At 47.5% G+C, this 18046-nt stretch overlaps 1 protein-coding gene across 3 annotated transcripts in view; it reads left to right on the forward strand.

Annotated features, from left to right (window-relative positions):
* TLN2 (talin 2) overlaps positions 1–18046 on the forward strand; it is a 412810-nt gene that overhangs the window by 384941 nt on the left and 9823 nt on the right. For all 3 annotated transcript variants that reach the window (XM_037054035.1, XM_037054036.1, XM_037054037.1), the window contains 3 exons: positions 3522–3627; positions 4654–4778; positions 16619–16744. In XM_037054035.1, coding sequence (XP_036909930.1) covers positions 3522–3627; positions 4654–4778; positions 16619–16744 — 357 coding nt within the window. The remainder of the gene's footprint in view (positions 1–3521; positions 3628–4653; positions 4779–16618; positions 16745–18046) is intronic.

Genomic DNA, 18046 nt, shown 5'->3' on the forward strand with positions numbered 1-18046 from the left:
CTTCACGATATACAAGTCTTTCCACCTATATGTGTTCATTTCTCTTGCATAAATAGCTAGAAATAGAATATTTATGGCATAGGGTAGGAATTTTTGTAACTTTTTAGGAAACCACAAAACTGATTTTTAAAGTGGTTATACTATTTTACATTTCCCCCAGCAGTGTGTGGGAGTTCTGACTGTGCCGTATCCTTGGTAACACTTGGTCAGTCTCTGTGATTTTAGTCATTCTAATGGGTATGTAGTGGTATCTCAGTGAGGTTTTGATTTATACTGTTGAGCATCTTTTTTTCTGTACCTGTTTCCTTCTGTATGTTTTCTTTAAGGTTTTATTTGTTTATTTTTAGAGAGGGGAAAGGAAGGAGAAAGAAAGGGGAAGAAACATCGATGTGGGGTTGCCTCTCACATGCCCCCCACTGGGGACCTGGCCTGCAACCTAGGCATGTGCCCTGACTGGGAACTGAACTGGCAACCCTTTGGATTGTAGCCGTGCTCAATCCACTAAGCCACACCAGCCATGGCTTGTGTGTTTTCTTTGATGAAGTGTCTGTTCAGATCTTTTGCCCATTTTTTATTGAGTTGTTTGTCTCATTATTGAACTTTCGGAGTTCTTTATATTTTCAAGATAGGAGTTCTTTGTCAGATATATCTTCTGCAAGTAGTTTCTCTCAAGGTTTTCTGATCCATGAACATAGTATAACTCTCCATTTATTTAGATCTTCTTTAATATTATTTTTGACAATGTTTGTAGTTTTTAACATTCAAATCTTGCATATCTATTGGCAAATTTAACTCTAGATATTTCATAACTACTGGTACTATTATAAATTTAATTCCTGATTTAATTTTTCAAGTTTAATTCCCAATTTTATTGCTTGTATATAAAATATTATTTATATTTATATATTGACTTTGTATCTTGTGACTTTGCTGAACTCACTTATTAGTTCTAGAAGTTTTCTTTTTACAAATGCCTTAGAATTTCCTACATAGACATTCATGTTGTTTGTGAACAAATACAATTTCTATTCTTCCTTGTCATCTGTGTACCATTTATTTCTTTTTACCTTATTTCAGTGGCTAGAAATTCTAGTACAATATTGGCAGAAGTCTGAGAACAGACATCGTCACCTTATTTTTGATCTTGGCAGGAGAACACTCAGTCCTTCACCACTTACTGGGAGTCTCTCCACCATATCTGGGACTCTTTGCTTATTCGTGTTGTGTTGGCTGCTGGAGAGAAACATTTAGCACTGCCTGTGGACCACGTGGCTGTTCAGACCTTGAGCCATAACCATTATTCCCCTGGAAACCTCACAGCATGTATTGTCTCAGGCAAATATAGTCAAGCCTTTATTCATTAAGTGGTGATAGTGCCACCACTTGAGTTTAGAGCTGTAGTCCCCACCTTTGGCTGCACATGAGAATCGGCTGGGGAGCTTCTCAACATCCTGATGCCCAGGCCCCACCCCAAACCAGTTCTGTCAGTAACCCTGGTGGAATGACATACTAAACTACATATTTATCCAGTCTCACCACACCTCTATAACAAAAGAGCCGTCATGATCATTTAATTGGTAAGTAAAGTTTAGAGAGGTAAGTAACTGGACCAGGGTTCCACAGGCATAGTGAGTCCAGGACCTGCACGTAACTGACTTGCTTGCCCGTGGCTGCGTTAGAGAGGAAAAAGTCCTTAACCCCCCTCCCCTCCATCTCTCCATGGTCCTGGTGTTGTTTTGGAACTGGTCTCAGAAGCCGCCAGGTTAGGAATTGTTCCGGTAGTGTGATGGTCTCTTTTCCATTCATCCATTTATTTGCTTACCTCTTCACTGGTCTGTACTGAGTTCTAAATATCTGTGCAGTGACATGTCAGTCCTAGGGGGAGACAATGCGGATAACAGAGTAGCTGAAATCACAGTACAGTGGCAAATACAATGTTTAAAAGATTATAAGAGGAAGGAGAGAATAGATGCATGTGCAGTGATACTCAAAAGTCTTTGACTCATCAGCCTGAGTATGTGACTGTTGTCTTCTGTGCACTGGTGCATCTGGGTTGAAGTATAACCCCATTAACTCCCCCAGCCCCAGTTTTTTTTACCACATTTCTCTTATAGTTATGACATGAAGGGGTTAGGCCAGGGTCCAAAAGTTGTCTTTCCCAGACTCCTGAGAATGAATATGGTACCTGGATCGGTGAAGGGGGCTGGGACACCAACAAGAGAACTGACATTCAGTAATGCCTACTGTGTTGCATTGTGCCAGAAACTTCCATGTGTTCTTGCATTTGAGCTTTATGGCAGCCCTGAGGGGTAGGCATTACCCACTGTTACAAGTAGAAAACAATCTCTAACAGGGTGTCCAACCTTTGGTGTCTCTGGGCCACCCATGAAATACATAGACACTAACAAAAACTGATGAGCAAAAAAAAAAGGGTTTTGAGTAAATTTGTGATTCTGTGTTGGGCTGCATGCTGCCCGTGGGCCATGGGTTGGACCCCTGTAAAGGGTCCAGTAATCTGCCAGTAGCAGGCAAAGTCAGGTTCAACACCGGTCTGTGCAGTTCCCAAGCCCACGCCTCATCCCCTACTCAGAGGCTCCAAAATTGTCTAGAGAAGGACAGCAATTGTGCTTCCCTCCACAACATCTGAACATTTCTCAACCTAAAGACAGCCAGTGTACAACATGGGGGGAAGATGCAGAAAAGAACATTGGAAGAGGAATTTTGAAATTAGAAAGGAAGAAATGGGTGTGAGTCAGAATGTAAACCCATGCTAGAGGTGGGCAAGGAGCTCTCATACCATTTCTTAGTTCTGTTCCGGAATGAATTTGGGAAGAATTTGGCTGGGATGCCTCTTCAGTTAGATTGGGGTTTGGAGTTCCAATATCTTTTTTTAACACCATAAAAAACAAAAAGTAAAACACATTTCTGAAATCCTTTGAACTACTTCAAAAGAGGGAAAGTCTTTGTGACTTTTCCCCCAGGAGTGCTTGCAGTTGGAAATGGATCGTTCTCTCTGGAAGGGCCCCCCTGAGCGCTGGTCGTTGCTGCAGTCTGGGTGACTTTGTCTCTGAGACCCACCGGGCCATACATTTCTCCTCGGCCCACATTTGTTTCGTCTCAAGTCCCAGCTGACCCGTGGCCTCGGGCTTTCATGTACACTCAGAGTGTTCTTGGGCAAGGGTGGGTCATTTTCATGTGCATACATTTATTATGCACAAGTACAAGTAAAGGACAAGGAAGGTAGAAATAGAGGACAAATAAGGACTTTGTCTCCCCTAGGATCTTAAGGAAATAAGTCAGAAGGGACTGCAGAGAAACCCCTGGCTCCCAACTATTTATTTCTCACGTGAGGAAAACAGAAGGCCAGCGGGTTCTACATGTTTTCCCCAAGATCCTGAAGTCGCTTGGTGACAGAGTTACAACCTAAACCAGGATGTCCACCTTGCCCACCGGGAAGAGCGTGCTCCCCGTGGCAGTCGTTGCCTTCTTCCTTATGTACGTGGCTTGTCTTTTACCCACAGGTTCTTCAGAAACCAACCCCGGAACTCAAGCACCAGCTGGCTGCTCTCTCCAAGCGGGTCGCCGGCGCTGTGACTGAGCTCATTCAGGCAGCAGAAGCCATGAAAGGTAGGGCGGACCCTCTCGTGTCCTTTCATGGGGTGCCACCCCAAGGCAGTGCCGGTGAACCGAGCAGAGAAAATGCGCAGCAACATGAGCCTTTTCTTAGCATCTGCAGTCCGAAAAGCAAATGGCAGTGGAGTTAGATTGAAAAAGTCATGTCTTCCCGAAGCAAGTCTTTTCTCCAGTCTTTATGTTAAGAAGTTAAATGACTTAGTCCAGGGGTCCCCAACCTCCCAGCCATGGACCTGTACCAGTGCAGGCCTGTTAGGAACGGGGCCGCACAGCAGGAGGTGAGACTGAATGTAATGCACTTGAATCATCCCGAAACCACCCTTCCCCCACTCAGGTCTGTGGAAAAATTGTTTTCCACAAAACCAGCCCTTGGTGCCAAAAATGTTGGAGACCACTGGAATAATCCATCTAGAACTGTTCTAGACCCTTTTTAAGGGTCTCACCACTTATTTTATCTGTGTTTTCATTCATCAGAATATTTATTCTTATTTAAATAATACCCTTCGTGTTTAAAAAATGGTGCCATCGGGGCACACTGCTGGCACACCCCTTCATGGTCCCACAGAAGCAGTCAACTCACCAGGGAAAGGTTTCCCCACCCTTTCCCTGTGTTTGAATTGAGGTGAGTGTCCACTCCTCGTGAGTGCTCAGAAGAAGAGCGTAGTAATGCTCTTTGACTCGGCATAGGCTTGAGTCTCCTGAACGTGCTTGCTTACAGTCATGGGCCTGAAGTTAGCAGTCAGAGTCATGTTCAAGCTGGCCTTGGTCCATGAGGTCTTGGTTTCGAGACTGTCGCTGATGGATGCTCCTGCGGTAGGGCTGTGCACATGGCCAAGGAGAAAACCCGGGTCAGACAGCGCCCCTCAGCTGATCCCTGAGGGCCAGAGTCGATCCCTCAGGACAGTGCAGTTAGTGGGCTCATGGAACTTCTCCGAGTGCAAATCCAGATATTGTTTGTAGTTAAGCCAGTGCCCTGAGGTCTGCAGCTACCAAGAATGACCCTCTTTTGACTGATTTTAGGAACAGAGTGGGTGGATCCCGAAGACCCAACCGTCATTGCAGAAACAGAATTGCTGGGGGCTGCAGCATCCATTGAGGCTGCAGCTAAGAAGTTAGAGCAACTGAAGCCAAGAGCAAAACCAAAAGTGAGTGTCCGTGTGTGGCCGTTTGTCTCATGTCATCAGTAGGCCTTCTGGTGGGCAGCCGTGACACGGAGCTGGGTCTGCCGCAGGGAGCTCGTCCTGGTCCCAGTGGTTAGACTAGCGAGCTGCAGACCTGCTCCCCCTGCCCAGCACCTTTTGTGAGGCCAGTGGGAGAGCGTCTCAGGTTAACCCCCCAGAGAAATACCTTTGGATATCCATAGGGAGACCTGGGCACTTACGATCTCGATTTAGTTCCATCACATATAAAGCAGGTGCTGGATGCTTCCTTAAACAAGTCCCTATTACTGAATGTCAGATGGTCCCCCTCCCTTCTTCTGGTTTCCATGTCCCTTTAAGAGAGAAATAGCAACACCAGGTCTCTCCTTTTCTAAGAGTTAAAGGAGGGCCGTGCGACTCTCAGAGGTACACCTGTAATCAACTTTTTCAGTGCATGTTGGAGACTGTGATTGGATGGTGTATATTTTCCAGCTACATTTGTCGTCTGGATAAGTATTTAGAACTTGAGACCCTGAGTATGTGTTTAGAGAAACAGCCACTAAGTTTGCACAGTAGGGAGGATGTTTGTTAAGTGGAAAGGACGGTGAGCTTGTGCTGTCCAGGGGCCAAGCCCAACCCTGTTAAGAAACTATAACCTGCCACCCAGCTCCGCCCTCCTCCCACCATGAGAAGGTAGTTGAACCAAAGGGGCCTCTTTTCTGGTCTATTCAAGCAAGTCCCTCTGGTACCTGTAAACTTACCTCCCTCCCAAGGGCTCAAATGCATTGGCAAATAAAATCGGTCTCTTCCCCTCAAAAAAAGTGGAGCCCCTCACTGCGTGTCGACCTACAACTCCACCTGTGTTGTCAGACCGAATGGTGCAGCACGAGTGCTGGGACCCGCCAGCCCGCCGGGGAGCGGTGCCTGGGTCCATGCCGCGTGGGAAGAACCCGTGGGCCCGGCGACTCCGTGCAGCTACAGGGAATTCTTAGAACCCATCTCCTCGCAGTCACTCTAGACGTGGCAAACACACTTAAGTTCTTTTCTCGTCAAAATATCGTTTAACTCACTCGAGCGAAGTGTGGCTATAGGAGCCACTCCGTTTTCTGTTATATCTGTTTGTGCTTTGTAAATCAAGCTAATTGTGAACGGAAAATGTACTTTCAGCTGAAGAAGCAAACAGCAACCACTGACGAATATCCACAGGCCTCATGCTTAATTTGTTTTTCCCCTTCTGTACGTGGTTTCCATACAAGTGGCCTCTCTTGGGAAAGCTTCTGTCTGCTAATGCTGAAGTCACGTCAGCTGACACTCATTCTCCTTGGGAATCAGCCTGGTGCCAGTTTAACATTGACGTGCCACCATATTCCGGGAGCCCCTGTCCCAACCCTGCTCCCTTTGCCCTTCTGCCACGTCCCTCTGTGTCCTTGTCTGTCTCTGACTCTGGGTTTCCCTCTGCCGGCCCTTTATTTGCCTGATGATTTTTGATCCGAAAAAACAAAGTTATTAGAGTTCCTTCCCCATAGGATTGTTATTATAACAAATGAGCTAATTTAAGGACACAGTGCCTGATGAACAATAACACATAGTAAACTGTGGCCCTGTTAGTGAAAATAGGCTTCTGGGACTTTTATCTACTAACCTCCTAGGAAAATGCCTGAAATAAAAATTATTCCACAGAGCCATGAGCTGATGGCCTATGCAAAAAGAGAAAAGAAAGAGCAAGCGGAACACAAGCCTCCTCTGATGGGTGCCCAGCATGTGCCAGGCAATGTTCCAGGGGCTTTACATGGATTCACTCATCTGGGCCATGCAGCAAGTCCCTGGGGCGGCACTGGGACCCGCCGGCTCTGCCGACGCAGAACCAGAGGCAGGCAGCCTGGCCCGCGTCAGTCAGGGCTCGGGCAGGACTGAGCTGAGGGCAGTGTGTGTGGGCTCCTGCTGGGCGGCAGTTCTAGTCCATGCCTTTCCTCGTGGCCCACCCAGTGTCGGAGAGGCTGGTGCAGTGCCCCCGGGGGAGGTTTGGGTTGGCCTGTACTCTGGAATCTGTCCTGAGGAGGAAGCCCTGAGAGGAAGAATGCTGGGGGGGGGGGGGGGGGGGGGGGGNGGGGGGGGGGGGGGGGGTTCGTTCCTTTCTCCCTTGTTTATAGCGGTGAGAAGTTGGATGTGCCCTGAGTGTGTCTCCTTGAAGGAAAAGTACTCAACTCTTAAAAACAATGGTTGATAAGACTGTGTCACGTTAAGAAGATGCTCACAGCATAATGAAAAGTTTAAGAAAAGGAACAGAGTGCAGAATTGTGCACTCATTATGGTGACAGCTCTGTGAAGACCACTTGTGTGTAAGGGAAACAGGTGGGGGATGTACAAGAACAGTGGGACTAGGGTGATGGGAGGGCCTCTATTTTCATAATAAGAGCACTTATTAGTGATGAATGGGCTCGCGGGCACTTCCCACACTGCCCAGGACCATTTAGCCTTTGTGTTTACAACATTTTTTGTTTGTCTTTTTCTATGGACAGCCTTTGGCTAAGGTCATCGTTCACCTAACTGTTGATTTGAGTCCCTACATTTCATTATGGCGCCCCCTGCTTTAGGTCTCTCCCACCTTCCTGTTAGGAAGGGTGCTTGGAACTTCTAGAGTGTTTGAGAATGATCTGAAGTCCCTCTCTGCCCCGTGACCAGAAGCCCCCACCACATAGCTTATATCAGCTATAAAACTGTTTTTGAAGAACCCATCAACCAAAACCAAGGCTTGTGAGAATACCTTTCTGTTTACCAGGTGGGGTTCTGCCTGACTCATGAATCAGTCAACAAAGCCAATCAGCACAACACATACAAACCCCAAACCATAGTTTGTGCCTGTCTGGGAGGGCCATCTGGTCTGTGGGAATATCTGCATGAAATAAATATCTTCCTTGGCTTTAACAAGGAATTTATTTCCCCAGTTTAAAAAAGATTCCCATTTTTACAGCCAAGTCAACCAGTCATTGAGATTACTCACTTTTCTCCATTCTCTCCCGTAACCTGAAAAGACAACAGAACTTAGTATACCGAGAATAAGCCATTGCTAGGGCATCCCTATTCCTCTAACTCTGTACACCACGCACAGGCCCTCAGTAGGGAGTGAACTCACTTTCCTTCCAGAACTGGGCCACGCTCATACTGCTCTGAGGAATAATTTTGGGGCTGGGCAATGTGTTTGCTTAAATTATTTTGCTCCCCGCATCCTCAGGTTGCCTGATTTAAAAGTAGAATAGTCTGTGGTTCATGAAGATGATTCCTGGTTTATTCCTGCTTCAGGCCCTTAAAACTTAAGCATCTCTTTTTGCCTGGAATCTCCCAGACATGAATAACAAATAACAAATAAGCTTGCCCTATTGAGTCCACCGTTTGCTTGGGAAGATGGTCTAAAGGCAAAATGAGCGTGTTGGTGAGCTCTGGTGCGCGTGCCTACGATATCGCTAATGGCGCCAGTTCCCTGCTGGCAGACAGACTGCGCTCTGCAGACAGGTGAGGGGCGCAGGGTGGCACCCCTGCAACCAGCGCAGCCTGCAGCACCGTGCCTGTTCTAGAGCTCAGTCAGACCTGGATGCCTTCTCTGCAGGCCTCTGTGTGATATGTTTGATATATTAGGTTGTTATTTAATCCAACTATATATCAAACATATTCCTACAGTGTCTTGCCCTGTCTCCGGGGGTTCCTAATACAGTTTATAAGGCGACAGGAAAGAACGTGTTAAAATCACAAGTGGACTTAAAAATGGAGGGTCCATTACATTTCATTATGTTACATTCCATTTCTTCTTGTAGCGTTTGAAACCTGTATCAGTATTGCTAGTTTATTTTGTTATGGAAGCAAATCATAATTATTGATGTGTCATAAGAGCCTGAGATATTATGTGCGGCTTAGTTTCTGCCGTGATGAGTCCCTCAAGGGCCATGCTCGTTGGACAGCTGGCAGGTCCTGCCTGTGTCTGTGACATGAAATAAAGGTCAGGACTGTACCCTCCAAACACATCTAGGTTCCTATTTCATGTTAGTTCATTTTCACCCTGATCTTCAGTTTAGAAATCAGTGATTTTCGTCATTGACTTTTCAGCAAAGGCACAAGCACAAATCAGCTATCTGACTTTCCTGCCCACCCACAGTAACAAAATGTATGAACCAAATCGGCCACACCAGCTGTGTGGATGGTGACTCACTGGGCTTCGTGCAGACCACGGTGAGCACTGAATGTATCTAATAGAGATAATGAGGTGTGGACTGTGCTCTGTCTGTCGAATTTCCTGTTATAGGTTTGTCAGTAGAAGTTGACACTATTTAGACTAAGCCGACAATCAGAGAGTAATTCCATAGCCTAATTGGGTGCAAGAGGAAGTTCAGGATTATGAAATATTTTTTCTGGCACGTAACTGCCTCCGTTGGCTGACTTTGACCCCTTCCTCACAGAGGAGCCTGTGAAGTATGTATGAGTACATTCCGATCGCTCTCAACACGAGACTGTGAGCACTGCTTCCTGCAAAGAGAACTAGCGAGCTCATAGCTCAGCTTTGGGGAGGAGAAAAGAAGTGTGCTTTTAAAGAGCCCTCCTGGGTGCAGGTGATCCCCCGGACAGGTGGCTCAGGAAGGCTTCCTATGGTAATGTCTAGGAGCCATCGCTAGGTTGCTTGGGGTGAATGCGGGGTGAATGCAGAGTGACAGGTCCCGGTGGCTGCGGGAGCAGAGAAGCGATGACAAAGAAGGAACACGCAGCCTGGGAGTTCTGGCTTTGGGAGCTGAAAAGTAGAGCTCGCCCTCAGCAGCTCTTCCTTCCCACAGACGAGTGGTCCAGCAGTGTGTGTCGTCAGGGGTGTTTTCAGACGGTTTTCAAGACATCCATCGCCAAGATCAGTGCCACCTTCTCCCGCTAGAGAACATCGTTTGGTGTTTTCGGTGCACTTTAAGCTGTTTGACCAAAATGGCAAATGGTCAGGGAAAAGAGGCAGCACATTCTTGTGAATAAAGAAAAATGCAGTTCTAAGGGGACCCTCCGGTGAAGCCCATTCATTACTATTGATGTGGTTTTCTTGTTTCTTTTGGTAATTTTGCTATCGACCAGCATGCTATACTGATTGATAGGGTGAGTAGGAGAGGCAACCAGATGAACAGGGAGGAGGAAAAGCGGATACAGTGTTTTCTATAGGGCCAAACGGGGGGCTCTGGGCTTATCTGCCGCTGATTGTTTCCAGAACAGGAGACGAATAGGGTGTGAAAAGTGGAGGTGTGTGGGGAACTCGGCCAGCGCATGTTCTCAGGTAACTCCCCACCAGTAGGACCGTGGTTCCTAGTCAGACCCTCCTCAGACACGCGGGGGACTCATATCAAGGGGCTCACAGTGTAACAAATGCATCTGATTAAGCCTGAAAAGAATTCTGTTACCTTTTCTTTGTCCTTGTTTCCTATATAGATATTCGAGGACCTTTTCTTTTTTGAGAGAGAGAGAGCACAAAATCTTTAAGAGTTATTCCATCAAACAGCAATAGCAATCAGAGTCATTTCAGTGGCATTACTTTCCACTTTTTAAAAAAGTACTTAAACAGTGGCTGCTGTGGGCAAACCGCTCCCAAGATACTAGTGGTGCGAACCCAGGCCTTTTCCCTGGGTCTGGGACAATGTGTGGAGGTGCGTTTACTCCACGTCTGGATGCAGAAGGTGGTCCCTCCCCAGGTTGCAGGCATAACCACCTGTCAGTGCCTTCTCTCTGTCACCCACGTTGCCTGTTTACAGTTTCCCTGGAACCCTCCTCGAGACCAGGGCAGCCCTGGGAGGGGGAGGAGGGGGCCAGAGCCCTGTGTTCAGATCTAAGCCCTTCTTGGCCCTTTGAACTACTTAGGGCAGTGGCCTTAAACACACCCCACCCATGGGTTCTCCAGAAGAGAAGCTGATCTGGCTCTGGTGCTGTTGGGTCTTTGTTTACAGGCTGAGGTCTCCCCCCAGGCGCCTCTCAATTCCATTCCAGAAGCAAACTAGTAGCAGCCAAACTCACTACAAAAAACGGAGAAATGTGGCTGCCTGTTCCACTCCACTTCCAACTGGCAGGAAACGCCTCCCTCTTGATGCAGGGCTGTTTGGTTTGGCTTCCTTTTTTCCCTTGGGGACATTTGAATTATATTCAAAATGTTCATACTTTAAAAATATACGCTGTATAAATGGTCCGACAGAAGTAATGCCTGCTTGAATGTGGTTGGTAGGGCAATAATATGGGTATAATTTATAGTTTCAATTTGAACATTTCACCTAAAATGTCACATGGTGTGCTTGAGTGTGATATTATGTTGCAGAACTGCATGCTTATGATTTTGAAATAAAAAGGCATTATTTCTGCTGGAATATATATATTCTTATATATAAGAATTTTTAAAATTCATATATATGTAAAATCCTTACACACATACACACACACACACACACATATGTATATATAGTTTCTGATGTGCTGTGACCTTGTTTCTAGCGGCAAACATTCTGCAAGACTTTCAGTGACCCAGAACAAGGCATGATTCATAACTGGGAAGATGGGACCATGAGTTATCATTGGCTCTGTGGCCAGTGATGAGAAAAGCTACGACCATGGTTATCAGCTCTCAGCAAGGCAGTCTCTCAGAGGTTTCAGTGAGGGAGACAGAAATCAGGGCAAGTGACCGTTTGGCCATCTTCTGTGGGTGACTAGAGCTCCTTTGCCTCAAGTTCCTTGAGGGGAGGGGCTGCAGGGTTGCAGGGTGTGATTCCCAAAGAAAAGGGAAGGAAAGAGGACCACAGATGGGAGCACTCTTCCTCTGCCCCGCCCATGCCCAGGGACCTGTCGGGGAGGACGGGCCGGGGGCAGGTGGTAAGGACGGGGCAGGTGGTAAGGACGCGGCAGGAAGGATGCAGGGCTCCTCCCTGAAGAGGCCAACCAAGAGGAAGGGGGAGAAACTACTCCCTGCTTCTTTCAGTCGGTGCCTTCTGAGAAGGGTTTGGTTGGCCTGTCTAAGCTGTGAGGCACCAGGAGGGCTGGGTTGCTCCTCACGTTACAGACAGAAATGGATTGCTGTCAGAGAGGGGGAGTGAATGCCTCAAAGTCACGATCGGAAAGTGCAGGTCGGTGACTAAAACCCGGCTTATCCATCCCCTGGTTGGGTGTTGAGGGAGAGGCTGCAAGCAGTACCCGTCTGTATCATGTGTCACTGGACACCTACTTTATCTTTGTGGTTTTTATTTATAACTATTTTAGGTTTTAATCAGAAAAGGCAGGTTGAACTGTTACTAGAATTGAGTGGCAAACAGTGTTCGGAAAGGGAAAACAGACTAGCTTAGCCCAAAGTCTGAAAAAAAAAATTTTAAGACCATAAAAAAATATACATAGTAGTAGAAATAATAATGAAATTATTTGCTGGTAGTTAATGACCATTTACTAGGAGTCAGTTATGCTCCATGGATAGTAATGCTTACAGCAGCCCCACCGGATGGGTAGGAGGGAGGGGGTTGGCCAAGCGAATGAATTGCTGCGAAGGCCGTGTTCTCGGAATCCTTGAAACGCAAAAGAGACTTCAAAAATGAAGAAAAGCCTCCCGTTTTCTGTTCCCTTTCCATGCCTCCTCCCCCTCCACTACCCCAGTGAAACCTCCAGCTCACTGAACGTTAGACCAATCAGTAAAACTCTCGAAGCTGTGGGGAGCCAACCCGGAGTGTGGTCCCTCCCCAGGGAAAGCTCCCCCGACCACTGACTCTAAAAGGGGAGCTCCACCTAAGATCACCAAGCAGGAAAATAGCAGCAACAGGGTGCTTAAACCCTTCTCAAAGCTACAAAAAAGCTAAGGTGAGGAGAATGGCATCCTTGGCTAGTCTGTTGTTAAGAGCTAGTGGTGACCTGGCCAATAGTCTTTTCGAGTGGAGGGGCGAGGGGAAAGAACCCATACAAAAGACGAGAGAATACATTCAGGACTCAGAGGCTGCAGCCAACCCCGTCATGAAGCAGAACAGATTCTCAGTTTGCACATCTGTTATTTTACCCAGTAGTATTTTATTGAGAGCCTCTTTGCACAGGGCCAAAAGTGCCACTGTGTTACATCTGTACGTGCCCCACGAACTGTCACCAACTGTGCAGGTCAGTGGAGGGATGCAGGCAGAGCGTACAATCAACAGCCCGCGGCTTTACATGGGCAGGAGCCTGTGCCCAGACGCGTGTGCCTTCACCCCCCAGGAACCTGGAGGGGACCGCTGTTGATGTGGACACGCACTCAGTGCACGTCTCCTTCTCTAACCATCCTCTGGCTGAACTCGAGAACTCGGGAGGCTCATTTTGCATAAATACATTCGTTCCCCAAGCTTTCGTCACATGGGCTGCTCTGTCTGATTTTGTGCTCAAGAGATATACATTGAATAAAACAGTCTGGGCCCTAGCAGAGATCATAGGCTGGTAGGGTTCAGCTGGCGAGTGTCTATCTTTCCTTGACCCAGGCCAGCATTTCCCACAGGGTTGGCCGGAACACCTCCGTTAGAAATGCAGATTCCAAGGCCCCACCCCAGACCTACTGAAACGCAGTCTGCAGCTTTAACCAGATCCTTGGTGATTCTGCAAAAGCTATCACCAGTTTAGCCCACTTCATGAAAACATTTCCTTAAGTTCATCACCTTTGCTGGATGTGAGTAGCTTTAGAGCACAGGTGGCAAACACAAGGCCCAAGGGCTGAATCCAGCCTCCACCTCCTTTCATCCAGCCCAGCACCTTGTTTCTACCAGTGGCAGCACCGAGCTCTTGCTTCACTGTTCAGGAGTAGTTACACTTATACGGTCCTAAAACTACATTCGGCCCTTTGAAGGCAACCACGAGGCTGATGTGGCCCCCGGCGAAGATGAGTTTGACACCCCTGCTTTAAAGAAATATAAGTAACTACATGCATAGGATTAGTTATAATTGTTTTAATAGTCTTAATGGCTCCAGTTGTTGGGGTATGGGAGCAGAAACACTGAAGTCCTTCAAAGACCAAGCCAACTTTGTTTCTCCCCTTTTTTGTGATGCGGTTAAGCCATGTATGCCCTCCTCTCTTCTCCGGCCACCTCGCCACCCTTCTCTCCAGTTCCATCCTCTGGGCTGGTGGGAGCCAAAGCTGATGGGGGCACTGACCGGGTGCTCGCCTTTTCACCAAGCCTCCCAGGCACGAGGAGACCCCGTTTCCTCTGAGGCTAGAAGTTGTGTGCTGCGAGGATACCTTGGGTGCTGGTGTCTGTCTGCCGCAGGAAAGACAGGGCCGGGTTAGTACTCGGGATAATCTGCCTGCAGAGCGGCCTGCACCCAGCGGGCAGGCGAGCGGCACTCTGCCCAGACGGCAGCATCCAAACATTCACCTTCCGTCCTAGTTGCCATCCCAGTCGGCTCTATTCAGCCTTCCTTGGGAAGCTCTCAAGTACTTTTTTATCAGAGCACATGTCTTCCAGAAATAAGGCTTTCTGCTGTGGCCGTTTTAAAGCATGGAGATGTTATGGAGAGAAAACTAAAAATCCATCAAGGGGAGTTACAGCAGTTGCCATTGCAAGAAAAATCAGTGGGTGTCAAAAATATTTTGAAGTGGAATATCAATCTATTTTAAGCGTGTGTTTTACCAAAAAAATGATGGTGATGATGATGATGATGAAATAATAATAATAATAATAATAATAATAATAATAATAAACAAAAACAAAAGCCCTGCCAGGCAGCAGCAGGCCTGGGAGAGGCCTTTCAAACCAGTTGTAATGATTTCATCACATTATCCATGCTTAGAGTTAGCACTTCATTTTAAGGAGATTCCATCTTTATGAATCCTAAAATTTGGGAAATCAGAAATCTTCTGGTGGGCACTCCACCCTGTAAAGCGGACTAAATTGTAGAACGCATAGTGCAGCCGAGGGCCCCTGAGACAGGAGTCCAGGAGACTTTTGGGAGACACCTCAGGCTTCCGTTTTCTGATCTGCAAAGTGAGGAGGGGGCTCCCGGCGGTGGCCTCCAAAGGTCTGTGGTTTCCTCAGTGCCTTACTCTGTTATGTGTGCTTGACTTTCTTTTGCAGAATGAATTTTCCAAAAAGCTATTAATTCAAGATCATTGAACACATGCACCAGAGCCTATGTATGTCTTCGGGGCCTGTGTATGACAATACCTTTCACACCAAAGCACCTTATAATGAGTCATGTTTGTATTTCAGTAAATAAATTTCATATTCCACTATTGCTACTCCCCCGCTCCCACCCCATAATGAAGAATCCAAAATGATTCCACCGGAACTGAATCCATTCCTGTCCCCAATGCTCCTAAAGCAAGACTGTCAGAAAAAAAGAAAGACTGTCCGGTGGCAACGGTCCCCGAGCCTCTCACACGCCGCTGCTGCCCTTCAGACCCACTGTGTGTGCACTGCACCGTGACTTTGATAATGTGGGCGTAAAACGAAAATGAGATCGGCAGCTCTCCTGAATGAAGATGTGATCGTTAAGAACAGGGCAGTAGAAAAGAACTGTGCCCACATATCCATCCTGTTTGATGTCTCGCATGGGACCACTAGTGAGCGAACTCGGAGCCTCTGACCCCAAACTATTCCTCACTGATGCCCGGGTTGGGCAGTGGAGGGGCGGGGGGTGTGGCCCTTGACTAGTAAAACGTATCATGGTGGAATCAGAGTTTTAGGTTTAAGTCTGATTTAGACTTTTCTTGCTGCCACCTGACATGGAGCCCGGTTCTTCACTTCTCTGAGCCTCAGTTTTCTCACTAAATATAAGGATATGGATACCTACAGTGCAGGAGTTTTTTCCTGTGTTTTGGTGAAAAACAAGCTAATGACATGAAAGTGCCTAAACAAGCTGCCTGGCACATAGTAGGCACTTTTAAAACCCTATTACTATTGTACAGCACTGCAAATGTACTTAATGCCACTGACTCATACACTTGAAATTGGTCCAAAGGATAAATTTTAGGTGTATTTTACCACACAGGTGCAAAGAAAAGTATTGCTACACCTGACCATCACTAGTACCTGAAAGGTACCCGCCACATCTTCAACGTTCTGGGGCCCCAGGAGAGCTTTAGCATATTGACGAACTATTAGTGCCACAGGGGACCTTGAACGTTGTCTAGTCTGACCACCCCAAATGGTGGTGCCCCCCCACCCAGCCCCACTCCCCAGGAGCTTCTCTTCAACTTCCCGGGTTGCACTGGGCATGGTGGTGGCCAAGTTACAGCAGAGTCCCCCTGAGCTGGCAGCACCCACGCAGTGGTGGCCAGTGTCCTTCCCCAGGTGCAGCGGGGCCCTGGGAGCCAGGGGACTGAGCAGGCTCCACCTGGCGGGTTTCTTTGCCATCACGGGGTGGTTTCGGTTGGTATGTAACTCTCTCCGCGCTCAGGCACAAAAATGCAAATGCTACTTTGTTTTTGTTTTTGCCCCAGAAAACTAAGGTTCTTCATGACTGCTAGCCATTTTTGAGCCCTAAACCCTGAAAGAAGGTGCCACCACCGCCACTTTGGATTTTGATTATTGGTTATTTTGGTTTTGGTTATTGATACTGATGGAACCATTCGAGATATTTGATTCACGGTGGATTTTTCTCTTTAAAGATTCTGGCCTGGAAAAATAGCCTTAGAACTTCCTGAGTTAACATTTGGGCAGAATGTCAGTGCTGGTGGCTTTTGCCTTTTGGAGAGGGGACTCGGGGAGGCAGTGTAGGCCTTTCAGCCTGGGTGTGGTTTGCCAACCAAAAGCAAAGACAGATGAAGAGCCAGGTGACCGAGCAGTAAGTAGCTTGGCACAGGGTGCCCTCCGTGGATATGACTTGCGTGTGACGCTGTTCTCTTTCGGTTGTAGCAAGCAGATGAGACTCTGGATTTTGAAGAACAGATCTTGGAAGCTGCTAAATCCATTGCTGCCGCCACAAGTGCCCTGGTCAAGTCAGCCTCGGCAGCCCAGAGAGAGCTGGTGGCCCAAGGAAAGGTGGGTAAACCCTGTCGGCCAAGCGGTGGGAGCCCACACATTGAGAGCCTGTGAGGAAAAGAGCTGAAGGCCTTTGGCCTGACCAAGGAAACCAGTGCAGTGCCTTCTGTCGCTGACCTGCCCGTCTGCCCCCACTGCCCGAACACTCTGTTTGCTTAAACCTGATAAACGGAATGAAGGGTTTGGCTTCTGGGCCTCTCCTCTGCTTCTGGTTAAGGAAAAAATCACCCCCGGCAGTGATCACACCAGAACAAGACACTGGTATTCCCGCTGTGCACTAGGCTATTCACGGACATAAGCTGTTGTGTTTTCCTGGTGGATGGCTGTGTAACTAAAGACTTTCTAACGCCGTCTTCCAACCCCAATGGCTCCGCTGACTCTTTAGCGCCGTGTAGCTGAATGCTATCCAGCTCTGCAGTTACCGTTTTCCTGAGTCCCTTGGCCAAAAGGCCAGTCCGGTTTTAAATATGAAATGTCTTTGATCTGTTCCATCTTCAGTCACTCATTCCATCTGCATTAGCATGAAAGCCTAGTTCTTTTTCACTAATCCAAAGAATTAATAGTGTATTAGACTAATCCTGGCTATGGCAAGGCTTTCCAATTTAAATTACTCCCTGTGTCCTGTTTGTTTCCCACGCCACGTGAAACCACCCCATCCAAATTGTATCTGCAGAGAACCGCTCAAATACAACGACTGTACAGAAACCCTTGCGATGGGTCAGGTTGGGGGTTTGGGAAGTTTGGTCATCATAGCTGTCAGTCACTTCTGTTTGCCATGGAAAAGGCCTTTGCTGTCAGTGTGCAGAGAGACAGGTCTGAGTGTGTCTTGGCCCAAGAGTGTGTAGCACAGACAGAAAGCCATGCCCGAGCAGTGGCTGTCCATCTTCCCCAGGAATTCTCTTGTGAACGAGCCCTGTCTTAATCCCAGACCACATACTCTGGCTTTTCTGGCTAAACCATTGTGTGGTGTGTAATTCAATGTTAACATACGTGCACCTCCCCAAGCGGCATGCCGTCTGTTCCTTTATGTTCTCACGTGTCCCCCAAAGATGTGGCACAGTGCTGACCTTACTTACCAAGTGTGTGTTGACCCATCAATATGCAAAGACCAAAAAAGATCATTGAGAAGAATATCCTACCTAAAAACCCCAGTTTGTTGATAAAGGGCCAAGTCTGTGCCAGACATATTGCGAGAGTCTGCAGAATCTGGCTTGAAAGTGGCAGAGTCCTGTCCTCCAAGGGACTCAGATGTTCAAGCGCTGAAAAGTTGGTAATGGAGGTTCGGCTGGACTTGGGTGAACT

Source organism: Sturnira hondurensis, unplaced genomic scaffold (assembly GCF_014824575.4).
Source record: "Sturnira hondurensis isolate 20B ecotype Veracruz unplaced genomic scaffold, ASM1482457v3 Scaffold0008196, whole genome shotgun sequence".
NCBI classification, from domain to species: Eukaryota; Metazoa; Chordata; class Mammalia; order Chiroptera; family Phyllostomidae; genus Sturnira; species Sturnira hondurensis.